General features: G+C 42.9%; 2 protein-coding genes across 4 annotated transcripts in view; both read left to right on the top strand.

Moving 5' to 3' along the window:
• Positions 1-7,408, top strand: part of LOC123984914 (mucolipin-1-like) — a 12,134-nt gene extending 4,726 nt beyond the window's left edge. The window contains exons 7-14 of one of the 2 annotated variants that reach the window (XM_046072176.1): positions 457-556; positions 680-786; positions 996-1,145; positions 1,247-1,348; positions 1,428-1,550; positions 2,571-2,777; positions 3,250-3,420; positions 3,527-7,408. In XM_046072176.1, the coding sequence (XP_045928132.1) occupies positions 457-556; positions 680-786; positions 996-1,145; positions 1,247-1,348; positions 1,428-1,550; positions 2,571-2,777; positions 3,250-3,381 (921 nt within the window). In that variant the 3' untranslated portion in view covers positions 3,382-3,420; positions 3,527-7,408. Of the gene's footprint in view, positions 1-456; positions 557-679; positions 787-995; positions 1,146-1,246; positions 1,349-1,427; positions 1,551-2,570; positions 2,778-3,249 lie in introns of both variants that reach the window. The other variant, XM_046072166.1, reaches the window with a different exon arrangement.
• A 4,799-nt stretch (positions 7,409-12,207) lies between these two features.
• The window catches only part of wu:fb95e10 (cell surface glycoprotein 1), a 30,776-nt gene continuing 22,612 nt past the window's right edge, over positions 12,208-20,371 (top strand). Inside the window, exon 1 of one of the 2 annotated variants that reach the window (XM_046072125.1) lies at positions 12,208-12,504. The gene's annotated coding sequence lies outside the window, so the exon portion shown is untranslated. The remainder of the gene's footprint in view (positions 12,505-20,371) is intronic. The other variant, XM_046072118.1, reaches the window with a different exon arrangement.

The following is a 20,371-nucleotide window of genomic DNA, read 5'->3' on the forward strand; positions in this document are numbered from 1 at the left end:
CCGTCATTGAACAGGGGAGGGGGTCTACGCCACCACTTATCCCCCACTTACAATGCTGTCCTTTCATCACTTCCCAGGAAACTCAACAAACGTAACCTATTGTCCTCAGGTGAAGATACCAACGATGGTCGTTCAGTCTTGGCCACAGGTAGTCTTAACGACTGTAACGACAGTCGTCACAGCAACAAGGAACACTAACGAACCAGCGGTATCGATGACCCGGGCCAACGACCCCACTGAGGTTAAATAGCTGAGTTTCCCTGCCAGTCAGTCAGAACTGAAGAAGTCCTTTGGATGAGGGACGAAACGTCTTCCAGTATCTTCAACCAAGTCCAGTTGCCCTTGATTTTAACCTTCGTTGGATATTGAGATAAGAGTTGATGGAAACTGATGGAGTAGTGTAAAAATGTGCATACCCTGAGGTGGTATATTTACCCTGGTTCTTGTTGCTATCAGATTGTCATGGATAACAGGGCACACAGCGGCAAAGTTAAGATCAGTCTACAGAACCAGGCCTCTATAAAGGAGTGTAGAGACCCCAACGTGTCTGGACACGGTGAGTAACTGGAGGGGGGGGTCACATAATTTGTGGAGATATTCACTCATCTGACTCTTAATATCTACTGTTTTATCTGTCATTTTCTCAACTGCCTTTGATCGCTCTCATTCGGCTCCTCAGCGGAGAGCTATGCACGGGAGTTCCTGGACGTGGTGGTGGCGTTTGTCTGTCTGCTGTCCCTGCTGCTGTGTGGGCGCTCCATCCTCAGAGGCATCCTCCTGCAACATGTAAGACAGCAGACCAAACATTAATGTATTTATTTTGTGAAAATACTGTTTTACTTGGTGACAGAAATCTTGTACATACTATTCTCTTTTTTTGAAATCAGCCCTTGCACAATATATATTGTTTATTTAAAATACAAAGAAATTAAAGGTGCTTTCCTTGAAAAACACAGCTCCTCGTGTTATTGATCATCTTCCATGTCCCTAACCAGGAGTACGTGCAGTTTTTCAAACACAAACTTGGCCGCAGTGTGAGCTGGGGAGACAGAATGGAGTTCATCAATGGCTGGTATATTCTGCTCATCATCAGCGACATGTTCACCATCATCGGCAGCTTCATCAAAATTGGGATCGAGTCTAAGGTAATAGTTGTCAGAGAAAAACGATCATCTCCAGCTGAAGTATAATATAAACACGTCTCAGTCAGTTTCTGGTAATTAATGGTGTCACTGGTACGATGCAGACCTTTTCATCATATGACATGTGCGGAATCCTGCTGGGAACCTCCACTCTGCTGGTGTGGGTGGGAGTCATCCGCTACCTCAGCTTCTTTCAGAAATACAATGTAGGTATAAGCCACACACACACACACACACACACACACACACAGTAAAGATCATCTTTCTTCTTCTCTTATCTCACAGATCTTGATTGTGACTCTAAGAGCTGCTTTTCCTAATGTTATCCGCTTCTGCTGCTGTGCAGCTGCCATTTATATGGGATATTGCTTCTGTGGATGGATTGTGCTGGGGCCGTATCATGCCAAGGTACTGAACTCACACTCTGCTGGGTCTCTAACTGGGAATGAGCAGGCATGAGTCATTCAGACCACAAGTACATGTCAGAACAGCCTAATTATCATAAAATAGCCTCCACCATATCATCTTTGTAGCTATGTATAATTAATGAGCATTTATTAAATATGAATCATGACAACATTATGTGGAGATATTGTTTTTGCTTGCAATGTTATTGTACTGGGTTCTAGTACAAATCAAACAACCTTACATATAGAAACTAATAAAACGTCACATGCAATAGAATAGACAAAATATTTTTATTGAAAAGGGCAAAATTAAGCTGACATCGCTACAAACATATTTGTAGAAGTTCAATTTCATAAAGAATCACACTAAAACTGGCAGTTAAAGCCTTGCTACAAAAAGTCTTCTCTGACAATTATTGCATATCCGCAAAGTCATGTGACTCGCGAGAGAGTAAATAAAAAAATAGGCCAAGCATTTGTGCCTGGGTCAATCTCCATGTTAAAAATGCAAGTTTCAAGCCCAACATCATCAGGGTTATTGGTTAGCTTAACTTAGCAAAAAGACTTGAAATAGCTAGCCTGGCTTTAGAGGTGCTGGTAGGCAGATTTAGTTATTTTTGGAGAAAGGCAGGCTGTTTCCCCATTTCTAGTCTTCAGCTAAGCTTACCTAACCAGCTAGGTTAGGAAGCTTCATATGGTATAGCAACTCTGGCTAGTGGATTAGCATAGCTTAATAATAACAGGATAATAATGACTGGGGAGTAAGCCTCTGCTACTGCCAACCTGCTAAACTGAATACAATATTGTGGTATCAATCTTCTTATCTAACTCTTAGCAAGAATGCAAATAAGCATATTTCCAAATTGTCAAACTATTTCTATGACATGTTAAATGCTTTAGCCTCACCTCAGTGTTCTACTACACTGATTGTCTCAGTGTAATACTACATTAATATAATGTGCCTTAATTTGCACTAATGTGTGTTGTGTTGTTGTTCCTTTGCACCGACCCATGTGTACAGTTTCGTTCCCTGTCCAAAGTGTCAGAGTGCCTGTTTTCTCTGATCAACGGAGACGACATGTTTGTAACGTTCGCTGAGATGGAGCATAGCGGCACATTGGTGTGGATCTTCAGCCAGGTCTACCTATACACCTTTATCTCCCTCTTCATCTACATGGTGCTCTCCCTCTTCATTGCACTCATCACCGGAGCCTACGACACCATTATGGTATAGTTTTATTTAGTTGTGTTCTTATTTCTGTGCATTTTTAGCCATGCCAGTGGCCATCATTAGTTCGCAATTTTCCAGTACTTGACTAAATACCTGCAAAACTAATGACTGTCCCCTCAGTTTCAAAAAGTTTATGAAAAGTGTCATTAACAGCTAGGGGAAGGTCCTTTTTAGAATATCAAAACACTATTTCATTCAAAAGAAGAACTCAAATCCAATTACAGTATATTGGATTTAGAAAATGAGTGCCAGGATAAAGTGACTATTGATGCATGAAGATTTTTTTTTTTAGATTATTCAAATCTACACAATGGCCAAGGACTTGGGCAGCATAGCACTCGTCATCAAATTCTTTCTTCTGTTATTTCCTTACGAGAGCATGTATTTTTTCAAATAAAGAAATATGTCTGTGAAGCACTTGTTAAATTAATTTGCATAAAATGTTTTGTTGTACATTGTCCTTCTACAGGCCCAAAAACAGGAGCAGGTACGCGTCACCGATCTGCACACGTTCATTGCAGAGTGCACAGACACGCCCAGTTCTGGCAAGTTCCGTGGGCCTGAGGGGTCGTCATGCTCCTTCCTCTGCTGCTGTGACTGAGGAGGAGGAGGAGGAGGAGGAGGCGGCGGCACAGAGGGAGTAAGCCGTGTGTGTGTGTGTGTGAAAGGGCACTTTCTTTTTTCTCTTCAAAGCACTATATTTCCACTCCAGTTACAGCAGAGTGCATTTCCACTCCTTTTCTCAGATACCCAGCAGGGACGATAAATGCCTTGAGAGTGAACAGACTGACCTTGGACCACGTTGTCAGTTTGAATTTTGCATTTAAATTTGTGCTGGAATGGTAGAACGCACTGCACAGTCACAAGCCCAATTACCTGCTTAGGCTTTTGTACTGTATGAATAATTTATTTTCTCTTTCTGAAATGTCAGTTTGATAGGGCTTTGATGACTACACACATAATGCCAGTAAACATATTCATTGCTGTAGACTGGACACAGGGTCCACTAGCTAAATGGCTGCAATTTTTCACTTGAATGGTCCACTATGTACATGGTTTTTATTATCATTTTATTGTCCACATGGCTACCCAGGTGACAGGATTTTTGTGCCTCTTGATTATGTAAATAGATGTATGTTCTCTGGATGTTAATAGCAGAGGTAGAATAGACACAAAAGACAGCCAGGTAAGCATTAGCTTCGGCAACATTTTCCCTCAACGCTGTTCCTCCACTCCTGTTTTCATTGTTCACCCCTCGTCCCCTTTGTTCATGTCCTCTTCTGGCCTGAGGGAGATGAAGATTGCATGAGAATGGACAAGCCCCGCAGCCAACCAGTTAAGTCATCAATATGTATGAACTGTTTTTGCTGTAAAGACCCAGGTGACTGCATGGGAGACAGCGCCTTTCTACTGTCTACAAGTGCTCCGTTCAAGGATGTAAAATAGTATTCCTATAGAAAATAAGGGTGTTGTTAGCACTGTCGCCTCACAGCAAGAAGGTCTTGGGTGCAAACCTTGGTCATCCCAGGCCTTTCTGCGTGGAGTTCTCCTCGTGTCTGCGTGGGTTATCTCCGGGTGCTCCGGCTTCCTCCCACAGTCCAAAGACATGCAGGTTAATAGGTTAATTGGTGACTCAAAAATTGCCCTTAGGTGTGGATGTGAGTGTGAATGGTTGGTTGTCTCTATGTGATAAACTGGCGACCTATCCAGGGTCTGTCCTGTCAGCTGGGAATGGCTCCAGCCCTTCCGCGACCCTCCACAGGATAAGTGGTTAGTGGATAGAAAATCAGGATTCAAACAATGTCAAGTGATGCTTAAAGAGAGCTGTGTCATTGTAGAACATTTTAGAAGCTGCACATTGTGCTAGACTATGCTGCCTTACAAAAGCAGAGAGCAATAACTGTAAAGGGGTTGAGGTTTGTAGGCTCTTAGCCAAATTTAACCAAGATTCAGTGAAACTGAGAACCGCCCACCGGACGGATGATGGTACAAGGCATGAAGGATGTATGTGGTATTATTGCCATTTTTGATTTAGTTAATTTACATACCGCAGCAAAGCACACACCGGTGCGGAGTACAATGGGCTTCCATTCTTTAACAAAGCTAACACCTGCGCTGTAGTAACGTTATAACTAAATTTTTACAGAAAGCAACATTAAAAACAGCTGCAGGTATCCAACATATTACGTTTGTTATTTAGTGAGCTTCAAATGAGGTTTTCCGTTCACGGTTTCTCTTGACTGTCCATCAGTATCACATTAGCCGCTCAATATGCTAACACCAACCTACTAACTTACAAAATAAACAGTAAAACAACACAAAACACAGCAACTTACAGCTTCCAAGTTTTAAGTCGGGTCACGTACATCCCATGGTGATCCGTACTTGACCGGTTACAGAGCTCGTTACACTTGTGGAATATTTGAAGCACTAATTTATTAATTTAACACACACTGAAGTGGATATGAACACTGCGGTTTTTGCGGCACTTGCCATCCTTTACGGTTGGCTTTCAATTTTGCGGTTATCACGACTGCCCTAACACAGAGATTCTTGGCTGTCAAACTTTAAGGGACCACGCAGTTGTTAATGAAACTGGTGTCTTTGTCAAGAAGGGCCAATGGCCAGCATCTCAGTTTAATCAGAGTTTAGGAGCTAGAACTTATGTGACACTCAGTTTTTCAAAGCAGACAATAATTTGGGAATGATCATCCACATACAGATGAGTATCATCAGCATTGCATTGGAAATTAATTGCTTGACTGCGTATAATTTGGCCAAGAGGTGTAATATATAAAGAGAAAAGCAGAGGGCCAAGAACAGAGCCCTGTGGTACTCCATATTTCACATGAGAAATGTTTGATATGATATTGTAGGAAAAACAGTGTGTTCTTTCAGATAAGTAAAACTTTAACCACGTGAGAGCCAGGCCGGAGACCTTGAAATAGATTTTTCAGTCTGTCTAGGACTATACAGTGATCTATGGTGTCAAAAATCACACTGACATCCAATAGATGCACTGAGGTAAAATCCAAATCCATTATAAGTAAAGATCATTCATCAATTTGGTAAGTGGAGTTTCAATGGAGTGGCAGGCACTAAAAGCAGATCGAAAAGGTTCAAAAAAGTTACTGATGTGTTCTGAGACGAAACTCTTTCTAGTACTTTTTAAAAGAATGGAAGGTCTGAGACAGGTACTGTAAGTATTATTAAAAGACCCTGGATCAAGGTATGGTTTCTTAAGTCGAGGTTTAACCACAGCAGCCTTAAAGCTAGTGGGTACAGTGCCAGTTGTAAGTGATTCAGCATTGTAGGTCGCAGAGATGACCAGAGGTCTTTGAAAAGGTTAGCTGGTAGAAGGTGGAGGAGGTAGGTGGTTGGTTTAGAAGCCCAGACCAGGATTTACGTCAATTTGTGTCTCAGTGTCCTGCAGCCTGCTGGAGAGCACATGTTTCTTCAGTAAACCAGGGTATAGGCTTTTTGACCGTCTTGTTTTGGTAGAAAGAGGTGAATCCAGGAGACTAAAAGGGGCTGTGTTTAAGTTACTGTTTTAAATATCTGTTGCTGCAGTGAAAAGCGCAAGGACCAAGTGCAGGTAAAGTTGAGGGACCAAGATGGGGAACACAAAAATAGATCTTTCAATTCCAGGAAACAGAAAAAAGTGGGTAAATTAGGTGTTGCTAAGGATATTTTCCCAGCTAGCTTTAACTAGCTGTCACTGCAGTTTGGTTTTTGACCTCTGTTTACTAGTTCTTGACAATTTTCCATGCTGTTTTTTTCCTCCCAAAAAAGCTCTACAGTATAATAACGTTGATGGTAAGGTAAGATGTCAAAAAGTCAGACACCTGTCTTAAGTCAATTGTGAGGAAAATATGAAGTTACTGTGTATTGACTTTGGAGGGTATGTATGCAGCTTATAGAGTTGTGTCTGTATTTTATATAATGTGTCAGACTTGGGCACTGACATTGAAGCCATGTGTAAAAGGGTAATTGCTTTTTTATCTTTAAAAAACCAGCAGTTCTTCATTTACCCTTTTAAAGAATATTCAGAATACCACTCTTGTTAAAGAAACTTAAAGTGGTAATGTTATTCCAGCATGCTGCATGGAGGCATATGAAGGTCACTGTTCAATGGAAAAGATATGATCTCTGCACAAAATGTGTTTCAGGATTTAATGGTACATTTTTTTTATTGCTCACTTACATGCTAACTTAAATTAATTAATATTGTATGTGTTTCGTTTTAATTAATGTTTATTTACAAACAAGATGGATGTATAGCTTAATAGGATTTAAATGTTTCACAAGGGAGCTATATAGCACAATGGAGCAAAGCAATGTAATGCAACTGTTAGTGTTGTCCTCCTGACACTTACGGGAAGGTTCTTTTAATGCCACTTTGATTTAATGGTAACTGTGTTATTGCTTATCATTTGTTTACTTGTCTTTTGTATGCTGTCTTAATTATTTTACCTCATACTGCCAGTAATAGCTAAAAGTGAGTTTCTCACTTTCTGTACAGGAGGAAATTGTACAGGTTCTTATCTTCACTGGTATTGAATCTTTTATGTGAAGATGCTGCATTTTGAATTAAAGTACATGTCAGCAAAATAAACTGGAAAGACTGATATTGTGTCAAGATTGTTGACCTAAGTAACCCAGGCTATGATAAATGTTTCATGACAATTCATCCAACAGTTGTTGGATTTCACTCAAATGTCATCTTAATGGTGGTACTAGAGAAAAGTCAGGGATTCACCAAATTCATTAAGATTCATCCTCTGGGAACAAGAATGTCACTGTACATATTTGCGCCAATACATTTAGTTAATGTTGAGATATTTCACTATGTAAATGAAAACATTTTTAATTTACATATTTTAACTGCTGGGTTCTAGAGTAAATGTCAGGGGACCACCAAAGTCACTAGGCTTTATCCTCTGGGGGCCACAGATATCTGTAAAAAATGTTCAATAGTTGTTTCTATTATGGATGTTCTAGTCTGGACCAAAGTGGTGGACGGACAGACCGACAATGCATTGCTATATGGATGGCAATGTTGGTGTACTAAAAACAGTCTTTTGGAAAATATCTATAATCATATAACAATGAACACAACACTAAATATAAAAATGAGAATAATGAAATACCATTTCATAATAACAGGCTCCATACTGTATCTCTGTCATGCCAGGAAGGCTAAAGAAGTTGTGGGATGTGGGAGTTACAGACTGCTTATTTACACTTTTAATAAACTGTAATATATACATAAGAATACACCTGTCTGAGGTGCTGTGTCCTCTTAGTGTGTGCTGGGATAGGCTGCTATAGAAAATTATATAGATACAGTATGATACAAAGCTTGGATTGCTGTGGTAGTCTGACACCACTAGAGGGAGAGAGCAGGCTCTGTCTGCAGCCACCAACCAGTCAATCAAAGGAAAACAATGCAATCCAGAAGCAATAAAGAAATGAGGCTAAAACACTGGTACTTTAAGGAGGAGAGGAAGGGTTAGGCTGCCTTCATTAAAGATAAAAAATGCTGAGAGTGTAAGTAAAGTACTTAACCTTCAGCTTACCATTATCACAAACCACATCTCAACACAAGGTAAATGGAAGCAGAGTCAGGGTCAGGCTGTGCCAGCCAAAGAAAACCTGCTCAAGATGCAAATGGACAAAAATTAAAGAGCATTTGGGACAGACAAAGATCAAGGCATACTCACTACTCTTAGTGCAGTGGAGTGGTATGGCTGTCCAATATCCTTAGTACCTGCATGCATTATTTACTCAAGGATGCTAACGGGGCTGTGCCCAGGCACTTAGAATAAGACTGACAGGAACCGGCCATCTTGCTCTGTACATTATCAGGTTTCAGGTTTAAGCTGATTAAACAGTCCCACAGAGAAAACAAACAGCAGGGTGGAGCCGGTGTCCCATCCTAGTTAACTGCATTCACATGGCAACTCAGAAATACACCCTTGATTAAAGGACTAGGATAAAAGTCAGCAGGGATCTGAATCTCGAGCCCACAGGTGACACGCTCCAGTATAATGTGCGTGGCCCACAAGCTGCAGCAGAGCATGCATGATATATGATAAGGGTCCGTTAATGAGGTTCAGTCACCCTCTTCTGTGTGGCCTGTAGTTCTTCTTCACATGCCGCCTGTCAGTGAGTGCGGTAGCATGTTGCATGTTAATGAAATGCTGTGCTGGCACGCTGCACCCTTCAGGGAAAGCAGCCGCTGCACCCACATGTGCTAACCTGTATCTTCCTGGTAGTATTCGTACATCCACACCCCATTTATAAGGTAGCCACTATTAGAGTGTGAAGTGTCATTAATAGGAATACCTCTCATGCATTTAAGAGAGGGTTTGATTTGTGAATATGCCTATAAAAAGATGGCGACTATGTCTGGTGTGATGGGTGTGTCTCTCACTGCCAGCTGCTTTCTTGTGTGGCTTGAAGATCCAGACTTCAACAGGCTACAGTCTGACTGTACATGCGGGAGTAAACGCAATGAAAGCATGCCTGTATGTGCTGCTGTTTAAATAACTGATGTGTGTAGAAGTTCGTCAAAGGTAGCAGACCCCTGATCGACTGGAGGCCAGGTTTCGGGGCTTGACTGAGCGCCAGACCTTTTGTGCTGTGGCTGCCCCAGCTGGACTGTGGGCCAGGGGGTGGAAAACAATGAGATAAATAACACGGGAACTGTGCAGCAGTACACAGCCCTGCCCCTTCCTGCCTCTGCTGCCGCACACCACTGCCTGTATGAAAAAAAACCCACCTTCCTCTCTTTGTTGCGCCTGGTTGACCATGCCAATACGTCCATCAGCATCAAGCCAGCAGGCATCTGACCCCCCCCACCGGAGTCCCCACCCTCTTCCTGGTCTCCTTCCATGTCTTTCACATACTTGTTTACACACACACATGCACGGTCGATGGTCACTTGTTATGGTCACAATGAAATCCACACACAACTACAGTATGTGGGTGTTATTTCCAACTACATCTAGCCTGACCTGTTAGGCTATTTGAATAACTTGATTAATCCTGTAGATATGTCTGTGGATTTGACATGACCTTCAGCTAGAGCAAGACAAGTGGCATTGTTGAACAGCAGATAACGCTGAGCAATAGCCTAATAAGCTGGTGGGCCAATCCACCTCAGAGGAACACAAACAAAACATCCTCTGGAAATCTGACAGAGAAAGACAAAGGGAGACCAAGAGATACAAGAGATAAATGTACTTTTATGAAATCGGGTGCATATGTTTTTGGTTTTGTGCCATGTAGGCTACATTTCCACCACAAAAAAACCAACGCAGGCCCGAATCTCCCCTCTCCAGCACTTGGAAAGAGAGGAGTGCGCCACAGGCCCGACTGAACAGACCAGTACACAAAAGCCTGGCTCATACAGACAGGGGCAGGCGGCTGCCGGGAGCTGAGCAGCAGCGCAGCAGACAGGCGGCATGCCCACCCACACTGTCTCTGATGAAGAGACCCATTCTGAGCACGACCCACAGAAACACGGCCCACAGAAACAAAAGCTTGTAGGCGATGAAACAACGCCCTTCAGTGTCTGACCATGACTGAGACACACACGTTAAGCGAAAGGAAGGCCCTGTATTTGCTGCTCCTTGCTGCCTTAATATCTTGCTGGCGAGCTCACCCTGTTCAATTAGTTTCTTCTAATTTTCAGCTCTGTTCACTTTGGCTGTGACAGACTGAGCTCGCAGGTCAGGTGCACATGTTCAAGATCACCTGTAAGGTCTGTTGCCCGCAGGAAATTTGACTTTTAAAACAAAGGAACATTAAAAATGTGCAAGGCCTTCAATTGTATCTACATTAGTGGAAAATCCTTGTGTAAGATTAATTGGTTATGGCTGTAATCACATTTAAATAGTCTTAATAATCCAATTACAATTGTACTATCAACAGGTCTGAAATGTGTTTAGAGATGTTAAATTCTCGATGCAACAGTCACACTGAAGGCGGACAATGCATGCAACTTGATGCATGTGGGGCAGCAGGGTGTGTGTGTGTGTGTGCAGTGGGGCATGGAGAAAAGAAGAAAGGGGTTTGAAGAGGAGAGAAAAGGGGGTGCAGGGGCTTAAGAGGGGAGGGTAACAGACAACCGGGAAGAACTCGGGCAAGAGAGTAGGGTGACTTGCAAGAGGTGACATCATCCTTAATTTGAATAATCCCCCAGCCTGGGAGGCGATTGGCTGCGCTTAGAAAAAGCAGAGTCCCCCTGCTATTCGCTATTCACCCCTTTCAATTTCAGCATGGCGCGCTGTCGTGGTGAATGCTGCCTTCAAAGACTCGTAGTAACCTCCTATTTTTGAGGTTTTAAAAAAAGACTGTAAAAATGTCATTACCAAACCAGCATAATAAGTCAAACAACTATTCCAACCTCCATTTATTTACTTTCACAGGCTGTTAGGGCAGAGAAAGGGAGTTGGACACAAACTTAATTAACACTATGCAGATGTTTACCAATCTGACTGAACTAACAAATTGTGTTTTGTCTTCAGTCATTCCTCTGTTTAAATTTATTTTTCATTTATTTTTTAATCCTGTCACACCCACGATTGACCAGCTTAGCAGGGCGGTTCCCGCCTCGATAAATAGGCAACTCTAATGGTGGATACTGACTTGTCTAACAGGTGTACTTAACAACATTATTTAATAACGGCTGCATTCCATTTAGGTATGCCTGTACCTTTGGACATGGCTGGAATTAACCTGCTATGGATCCTTAAGAAACTGAGCTCCCCGTTAACCTTGGGGGGAGCTTTGTAAATAGTAGGCCTACAGCATGAGTAATTTTTACAACTCTGTTTTTCTGGATTAGATTAGACAAACGAAGTTATGTGTGTGTTACATGTTAGTTAATGAGCTTTAGAGGTGCTGGTAGGTGGTTTTTGTTACCTATGGACAGAGCCAGGCTAGCAGTTTGCCTCTGTTTCCAGTCATTATGCTAGGCTAAGCTAACCTACTGCTTCTTTTTTAGATTAACATTACGTTACACATGACAAGGGTATCACTCTTCTAGTTAACTCTCGGCAAGAAAGTAACCGTAAGAAAGGGAATAGGTAGGCTATACTTCCTTTACATTGTTTAATATTGAAGTGTAAAATCATTTTCAGCTTGTTTTTCTGTAGATCGACTAATAAGTATCAATTATTTTCATCCCTATAGCTGACACACGTAGAGACTTTTTGGGTACCACTTTGCCTGTAGGGCCCTGCTTTCGTACATAAATGACTCATTAATGTCGCGTTTTCCAACTGCACCTGAAGGAAGCGGCATCCCCGTCCTCTCCTCCTTCTCCTGCCCATCCATCCGTTCACCGGTCTACGTGTGTGTGTGTGTGTGTGTGTGTGTGTGTGTGTGTGTGTGTGTGTGTGTGTGTGTGTGTGTGTGTGTGTGTGTGTGTGTGTGTGTGTGTGTGGACTGAAGCGTCATTCTCCTCCTTTCTTCCTTCCAGTGAACGCGCATCACTTGTGAAAAACGACGCTCGAGACCCAGAAGTTCCTTGTCTGTCGGCTCGGCTCGACCACTCGCTACGCTCTCGCGCGTCATTCTTCCGTTTTTTCCCGGGTTCATGTTTTAACCTCATCCTCACTTTCGTTTTTTTCTGGCTCGAGGACTCAGTCGGGTTGTGCTGCTAACACAGGGCGTAGCTGGAGAGGATTTTGCTAGCTCGCCGCTGCACTGACTGGTAAGGGCGAGAGATTGTTTTAGCTTTAGCTAGCATGCTAACGTCAGTTTGTAACTACTGCCAGGCTAATTAACGTTCACATAAACTGACTGAATAATTAACGTTATGTCTCCCGTGCGTTGCACAGTCTCAGTTGTGCTTACCGTGTTATTATTTGTGCTTCCTCATTTTAACACTAAACAATGCATCAGAATTGTGCTGGCTTTTTGTGTGAATGAATATTTCTGTTAAATGTGCAGCTGAAAAGGTCTGAACGGTTTTGTTTTAGTGTCACCTCATCTTTGTGTCCGTGAGCCGCTCGGTTTCAGATTCAGTTTGCTGTTGAAAAGGGAATTGATGGGGCGGTGGCAGGCTGCATGGTAGCTGGAAGTGCTCAACAGACACGTTAGGCTAACTAAAATCAGATTTATTGTTTTAATTCATGGTCTTTTTTTATTTTTACAGAATATTTTCCCTCTTTGTGTGACCATTTTGTCTTTTCTCCCTCTCTAAACTTTTTTTTTTTCTCCCTTATCTCCCCTCCTTCTCATCCTCCATCGCGGATGCCCATTGTTCTGTGATGGGCCAAGTGGTGTGAGTGCTGAGAAATGTTTCAGTCGACTCAGGGAGGGGAGAGCCGGCACATTTAGGGCTAATATTTTTTGCTTATGCCCACTCCGTTTTCATGTCAACTAAACAGAATAACGTTAGGGGCATTAGTGGAATGTTTAAGCTGTGATTGCCTCAGACGTGTGTGTGTGTGTGTGTGTGTGTGTGTGTGTGTGCAGAAAGCTGAAATGTCTCTGAGCGAACAGACTCATGCTGGCATGTAATCAGAGGTGATTAATATCACCCCCAAAAGTGATCAGCTATTGTGGTGTGAGGGTTAAGGCTGCAGGGCCTTGTAGCTGCTCCTTCACTGACTCTTTTATTTTAATTTTTTATATATTTTTTTTTTGGTGAGTGAGTGCAACAAGACAGATTACACTCCCCTCTGTAGAACAATGGGGAGGAGAAAACAGTGCCAGCTCCCAAATCCTGGCCAAGAGCATTTAATAAACTGCAAACATGCAAGCATTGAAAATCTTTATCCTTTGCCCACAACTCAGTTCTCCTCCCCCACAGACAGCGACATCAATTGTCTCAATCTTTGTGGCCACAATGGGCACTGGTCGGTCAAAGATGTGTGGTCATCGACCATGAGGTATTGATGTCATCGTGATTAAATGGCATCCCAGGGCGACTAATGTGAACACTTTTAAGGCTCGGCCACGCAGGGTTTGGAGACACTCCAGGACTCTTAAGTCAGAGGTGGCCAAAGCCATCAGCTAGTCCGCCCCCCCTGCGCACGGATGAGAGAATGGCTGACTCAGTGTTGGTGGATGAGGCAGGGAAATGGAGGACAGACAGGCGGCCTAATGCAATCATGTGAAATTAAATTTAGCTGCCATTACAAAACCACTCTGTTTTTATGAAGATATTTAAGTTGGTCTTAAAACATTTATTAGTTGGAGGATGTGGATTACTAACAGATGCATTTTGTGTGTAGAGAGGATATGTCAGAAACTATACTTGAATAAATAAAGCTAATTATTTTAATTGTGAAAAAAAAAAATGTAAAATGTGGGTACAATGCTCTCATGTCCAATTTGGAGTGGACTTAAGTTACATCTTTTCTTTGTTGTTGTTGGCGTGTTTTTAAAAGGCGGCGTCACCTTGTCTTCTGTCACTGGCAGATCTGCGCTCTCTTAGATGAGCTAGAATAAAGGGTGTAAGTGTCTACAGTGTTAGTGACTCACTGCAATAAGAGGGAGTGCGCATTGACAGTGTCTGAAACAATCCTGCATATTAGAGGGAGCATAGATTAAAAAAATTAACTACTAATGCTGAAATAATGATTAAATTAATCGAGTGGCTTGACAAACTATTAAATAGTTGTAATTTTGATAATGATTAGTAATCATTAAAATTGTAGAAAGTGTTCTTTAAAAACTTTTTTTATTGTCAGTAATTTATTAATTCAACTCTAGCTGAAACAATTCAACACGTCATTGAATCTAGTCGATCAACAGAAAAATAATTTTAATAATAATTTTATAGACCAAACAGTTGGTTGGCAGATTTATAGATAATTTAAAATCTTTCGCAAGCTTATATTTTATGTCAGTTTAAATACTAATAACCTATTTTGCCCTCAGCTGGCCTCTCGACCCATGCTGCCACCATCCTGAGAGGGGAGATGATTGTTGCATTAATAGACCTGTGTGTCAGCTTGCCCTTAGCCCAAGGACCCCCCCCCACCCGAGCTTTGAACTTCTCAATTGTGACAAGGGCATGCCTGTGGCTCTGGTCATCAGGTTTTTTCCCGCCTGAACTCATGACCCTTGCACTTCTTAGTGCCATTAAAGATTTCTACCATCATGTGTAGCCCTGTTTTAAGCGATGGCAGCAACAGCACAATAGTTTAGCAAGTTTAATAGCAAGATTATCAAAACACCAACAGCGCCTGTATGTTAGGCTGAATTTCCTTCTGTTTTCTGGGCGATTGAAGCTTGAGGAAACTGCCACGGGCACATCACTGAATCTGTGCAGTGAAGATAAAACAGAGATAAACTTTGCTGTGGTCTGTGCACCCAGTCATGATAGCAGCCACGGTTGTCACAGTTGTCGGGGCATTCAGTTGGCAACTGGCTGTGCGATTTTGAGGCTGTATTTGCCAACAGCTGCAGTAATTTGCTGTGTTTGGACGCTCTGAATTCCACTGGTGGGAGGATGGATACTGGACATGGTTCACAGCCCTGTTGCTAGGCTTCAAGACAAAAATTTGTGTCAAACTCTTCTCTTTACATTGACATTGCTGTACGTCTGCTGCACTGGCCCAGTGGCTGCTGTAGTCAAGATTATGTCAGAGGCTACCCAGCCTGCCCTCACCATAGCCACGTGTGGAATCATAGGCATTTGTGCAAGACCCTGGTGCTGACAGAATGATAGACCTTTTACCATAGACAGCTGTAGGGGCCGACTTATTTCTCTGTCATATCAATTTCTCCTGGTGACATTTAAATCTTGCTGTGCCCTGTCTTAATGTATTTGTTTGTTGCTATAAAGATGTATCATCAACTCTCCACAAAGTGCTAAAAGCATGTCTTTGGTTGTTGTGGATGTGGTAAATGCTGAGTTTCTGGCAGTTAGTAGGCAGATGTTGAGGTGTTTTGTGGCCAGTTGTGTGGTTTGCCCTTAGAAAGCTGTAGTTAGTAGGTGTGTAGCTGGTCAACCGTTCAACCTGTCTGTTGTCCTGCGAGGGATCAGATTCCGTCTGGAACGTGCCTTGTTGCACTTCAAACAGGAGGACATAATCCTCTTATGGACACAGTCCCTCCACTTGTACTTTGTGTGCGTGTGTCCGTGCAAAATCTCGAGAGAACGCCGAAGCCTCTCGGGTGTGTTTCTGCCATCCTGTCCAGATGCTTTGTTCTGCCCTCTTCCTCCGTCCCTGTATCTACTCTATCTGGTGTCACTGATCCAAGCCACCAGCTGGTCCTGGGCTGGCCTGATCTCATTTACCCCCAGAGAGGAGCTTGTTTGTGGGCAGACGGCCCATTATGGAGCTGATCCAGTGGCTCTTCAAGTTACAAATTAGCTTTAGTTTCTATGTTGCCTCTCTGTCGGGTCTTCTGTCTCTTCTCTTGCTGTTTCATGTTTGCGCGATGTCTACCCCCCCCTCCCCCAATTCATTTTTTTTGCCTCTCCTAAAACCTTGTCACTATCTCTCATCTCCCAGGGGAGGGAGTTAACAGCATCAGAGATCCTGCCTTACTAATGCACTTCCTCTCTCTGTCTCTGTCATTCCCATCTGTGGAGCTGCTAGGCTTGCTCCCCACTTCCTCCTGTGCGATCAATAGTTGAGCTCTGTGCTGGCCTGCTGGTCATCCCTGCAGACGGTGGAGCTCAGCCAGGCAGTAGTAGGAACCTCGCCGTTGCGGCCTTGTTTGTAGTCGAACTCTGTCTCTGCCCTTATTGTCTTGGGGCTGATGGACCCTCTTGCCCTGCCTCTCCACGGTATTGTCTAGTTTCTGGGACATACTGACGCCTCTGTTACTGCTTAGTATCCCTCCCTCATTCTTTCTTGCCTTTCTTGAGCTTCTGTCTGTCCCTTTCTCTCTGTCCCTGTAGCTGTGTCTGTGTACTGTTTGAGGACAGTCGAAGCCGACTGTACAAGATTACCGTCTCTCTTTGTCCAGGGTTAACGAGCTCTGTCATGTGTTAATCTGCCAGTCCCCAGGGGGGCGAGTTTCTCCGAGCCTGGACGCACCATGGGAAGGATGGGGTGTGTGTGTGTGTGTGTGTGTGTGTGCACACATGAGCTAGTTTGATGTTGGAAGGAGTGTGGGGGGGGGGTGTGAACACATACACAATGTACAGCCCTAAACTGTGACGGGCATTGGCACTGACACCATTTGCTTGAGTCATATTTGTCTTTTTACTGATTTGTTGTATTATTTTGAGAAATGAGAAATGTAACAAACAAAGAGGAATGTTTTTATATAGTCTTGTAATACGTTCATTTCAGTTGAGTTTTCACTTGAGGACATTATAAAAGAAGCTCCAAAGAGTGCTTAGGATTAGTGCCATCCTTTCTGATCACATGTTTCTGTGATCCAGGTGTCTGTCACACAATCTGCTGCTCTTTCTCACACACGCCAGCAGCCGAGTAAACAAGGAGACAGAAAAAGACTTGTTCCTTCCTCTCAGCTGGGCCGTTGTTCTGGCTCAGTGTGAGCACGACAGCAGCCTATTGATCCACTGGAAATCAATTGGTAGGAATGACGGTACTTTACACCGTTAAGGAGTTCACCTGACAATCAGCAGAGGAGGAGACTGGTGTGTGTGTTTGTCGTGGCCCTGCTGTACGCTAGAGGTAGGTCTGGATAACTGATGGCACATTTTACAGCTTTTCTCTTTAAGTCTTCATACGTAAGTACTTTTCCATCCAGCTGTTTTTATTTGCGTTTTTAATTTGTACGTAAGAAGACCGGATTATTAATTTCAGAAAAATGTATCACAATTTGTAAGCGTAGCTGAGGTGGAAACAGAAAAATTGTAAGTTTGATGGAAATCAGTAGTTTGGATATTACTGACAGTGTAATTTCCACATTATACAAAACTTATTTTTGTCTTGATTTTTTTTAGGTAGATTTGCCTCTAAAATGTCTCAGAACATTGTTCTCTTGCTGTTCAGACACCATAGTCCCAATGAGAGAAGATCTGAATCGCCTTCAATTATTACCGGACAGAAACGTCTCAAAGGCTATGGCTGTATGGAGCCTGAAGGGAAGACTTGCAGATACTTCTCAGGACGGAAAAAACCTCTTCTGCTTGTTTTGACAGAATTTAATCTTTGATTTGTTGCAGCAAATACAACATGTATATATTTATATAGCATTTCTGTTTTTTGTTACACTACCATTAGAATGATAACTAATTTCTTCATAATGTCTTATTTGCCAGATTGATTTAAATGTAACTGGAACTAAAAATACAGAGGAAAGTGGATAGGTCAGCAATGATGTACCTTGAGGTTACAGAATAGTTTAAACAAAGTTGCAACAGTCACAGTGTGGGAACAGACACAGGATTGTATAATTTGCCAGATTTTCATATTTGTGCACAACATTTTGATCCCGGTTGCTTCCTCACTCTCTCCCTCTCCCCTGCTCCCTCAGCCCTCCCACAGTCTGTGGGGAACGCTATGGAGCACAGCGGGCTTTGTTTGGAGTTTATTTGTGTGTACGACAGAGGCGGTTTCCTGACCTCAGGTCGGGGGTGTTTGGGGAATGTGTGAGCTGTGATTAGCATCAAGCTGACGGAGGCAGCGGCAGCACTGGTAACCCCCAGCTAGCTTTAACTGGGTGTCATGCACCACTCATCCGCCTCCTACACATACACCTATAATTTCTCTTTCTCTATGCTTATGCACATCCTCATCAGGGATGCGTTTGGTGGTAATCAGCCACTCGCCTCATGGATGGCTCTTAGGGGCCTCAGTGTGATCAGCAGCGAGCCGCACTGAGCTGAGGAAGAGGCGGCGACGTGCAGAGAAACCATCCTACTACCTAAGTGTCATGAGAATGAGAGTCAGTGGTTGCCGTGATGGTGGGTAGAAGTGGCATTAGCTTTGAAAAGGTTTGTTGTGATCCTGGCCTGCTGTTACATAACTCCCAAAGTTCTAACGAGAAAGCTTTCTTTATAGAAGGCGAGGCTTTATTTTTACAGTATCATGTAAATGTCCTCATTGACTGTGGAAATAACTCTATTTCTTGTTATCTACCTGTTCAAACAGTGTATGCCTGTCCTATAGCACTCATGTTTTTGCATTTGTGACCCTCTGTCAACCATTATGTTGTCATGGGCGTAACCACACATTCTTTGGGAGCTTTGTGTCCCCCCCCCCAATTTTCAATTTCACAGATTAGTTTATAGTCTGGAAGCCATGTGTCTAAGTAGCCGTAAATTGGATGAAGAGTTGACTGAGACTGCTGTTGTGATTTAGAGTAGGTTGAATAGACAATCTCAGGCGCCATGCCAGCATGTGGCGTCTTCAATCTGACATTCTCCCCCTTGCAAAAAGAGGAGGGATGCACACACACTAAAACATCCTCACATGCCACCTTATTTTCATTTAATCAAATCTGAGGCCACTTGTACCAGCACACCTGCCCATATGCACTGGTGCTGCAAGCAAGCAAGCAGCAAGTTATTGAAGTGCTACTTTTAAATCTTCCAGAGTTGTGCTCCTCAAAGAGACAAGTTTGGAGCCGTTTTACATGATAACAGCAAGGAAGAACTGAAAGGTCAGATTGATATCCATATGAATATATATGTATGTGTGTAATGATGTAAATTTTGACATATTTTAAAGGAAACTTTATCAAGACATGTTTTTGTCAATCTTTATCAAAATAAGGACTTTATAAATGTATAACGGACTATTCTAAAAATCTTAGTATTACTCTTTTATATTTTGATTGAAATAAACTGGATCATACACGGTCAGCCAAGGAAGAGGCATTTAACCCATGTCTTTCTGTATGAGACCAATAAAATATTTTAAACGGCTATTCAAGCAAAGACAGCCAAGACAGTGCTTGTATTTTCCTGCTTCGACATTTGTGTTTTTACATTACGATGTGTGCTTTGTATATCATACTCTGGCTGTAAGGAAGAGGATGGTTTATTACCAGAGCAAACACAGCAGGCCAGTATCTTTGGTTTTCTGCTTGTGAAGATAAAAGCATGTCAATTACAGGGTCAGAGGCCACCGAATGCTCGTTAAAAATGCCTTCAAAAACTAGAGGCGACCCACTAACCCCCCCCCCCCCCCCCCCCCCCCCCCCCCCCCCCCCCCCCCCCACTGACGACATCTTTGCTCTAGCCCTCTATCCTCTTACGGAGGTATTAGTTATGTCTTGAGTAATTCAATCAAGCTTGCGCATGTTCATGACAGCATTAGCTGAGGGTTACATCGGCCACAAAAGCTCACTTTCTTTTTGCATCTTTTATGCCGTCTTCCCCGCCCCCCACCGCCACTGCCTCCTTCCCCCACAATCCCCTCTTTGACTACTATTTAGAGTAGGCCCCGGGGATAGAAGAAGGCTCACAGAATGCGTATGTGTGTACACAGTTGTGTACTGTGAAAGCAGAGCCAACTTTCTACCACGGCGATTCATACATGGCCTTGGATGGTTGTTCGGTTAAAATGGGGGAGTGAGCAGGGGCACTTTGATTTAGGCCTTTGTGAAGAGAAGGCGAAGAGACTCTTGTTTCTAACTTACAGTATTCGTGATAAGACGTGAGCACACATCACAGCCCAAGAGCAGATTTGACATTA

The sequence above is a fragment of the Micropterus dolomieu genome, linkage group LG02, assembly GCF_021292245.1.
Source record: "Micropterus dolomieu isolate WLL.071019.BEF.003 ecotype Adirondacks linkage group LG02, ASM2129224v1, whole genome shotgun sequence".
NCBI lineage: Eukaryota > Metazoa > Chordata > Actinopteri > Centrarchiformes > Centrarchidae > Micropterus > Micropterus dolomieu.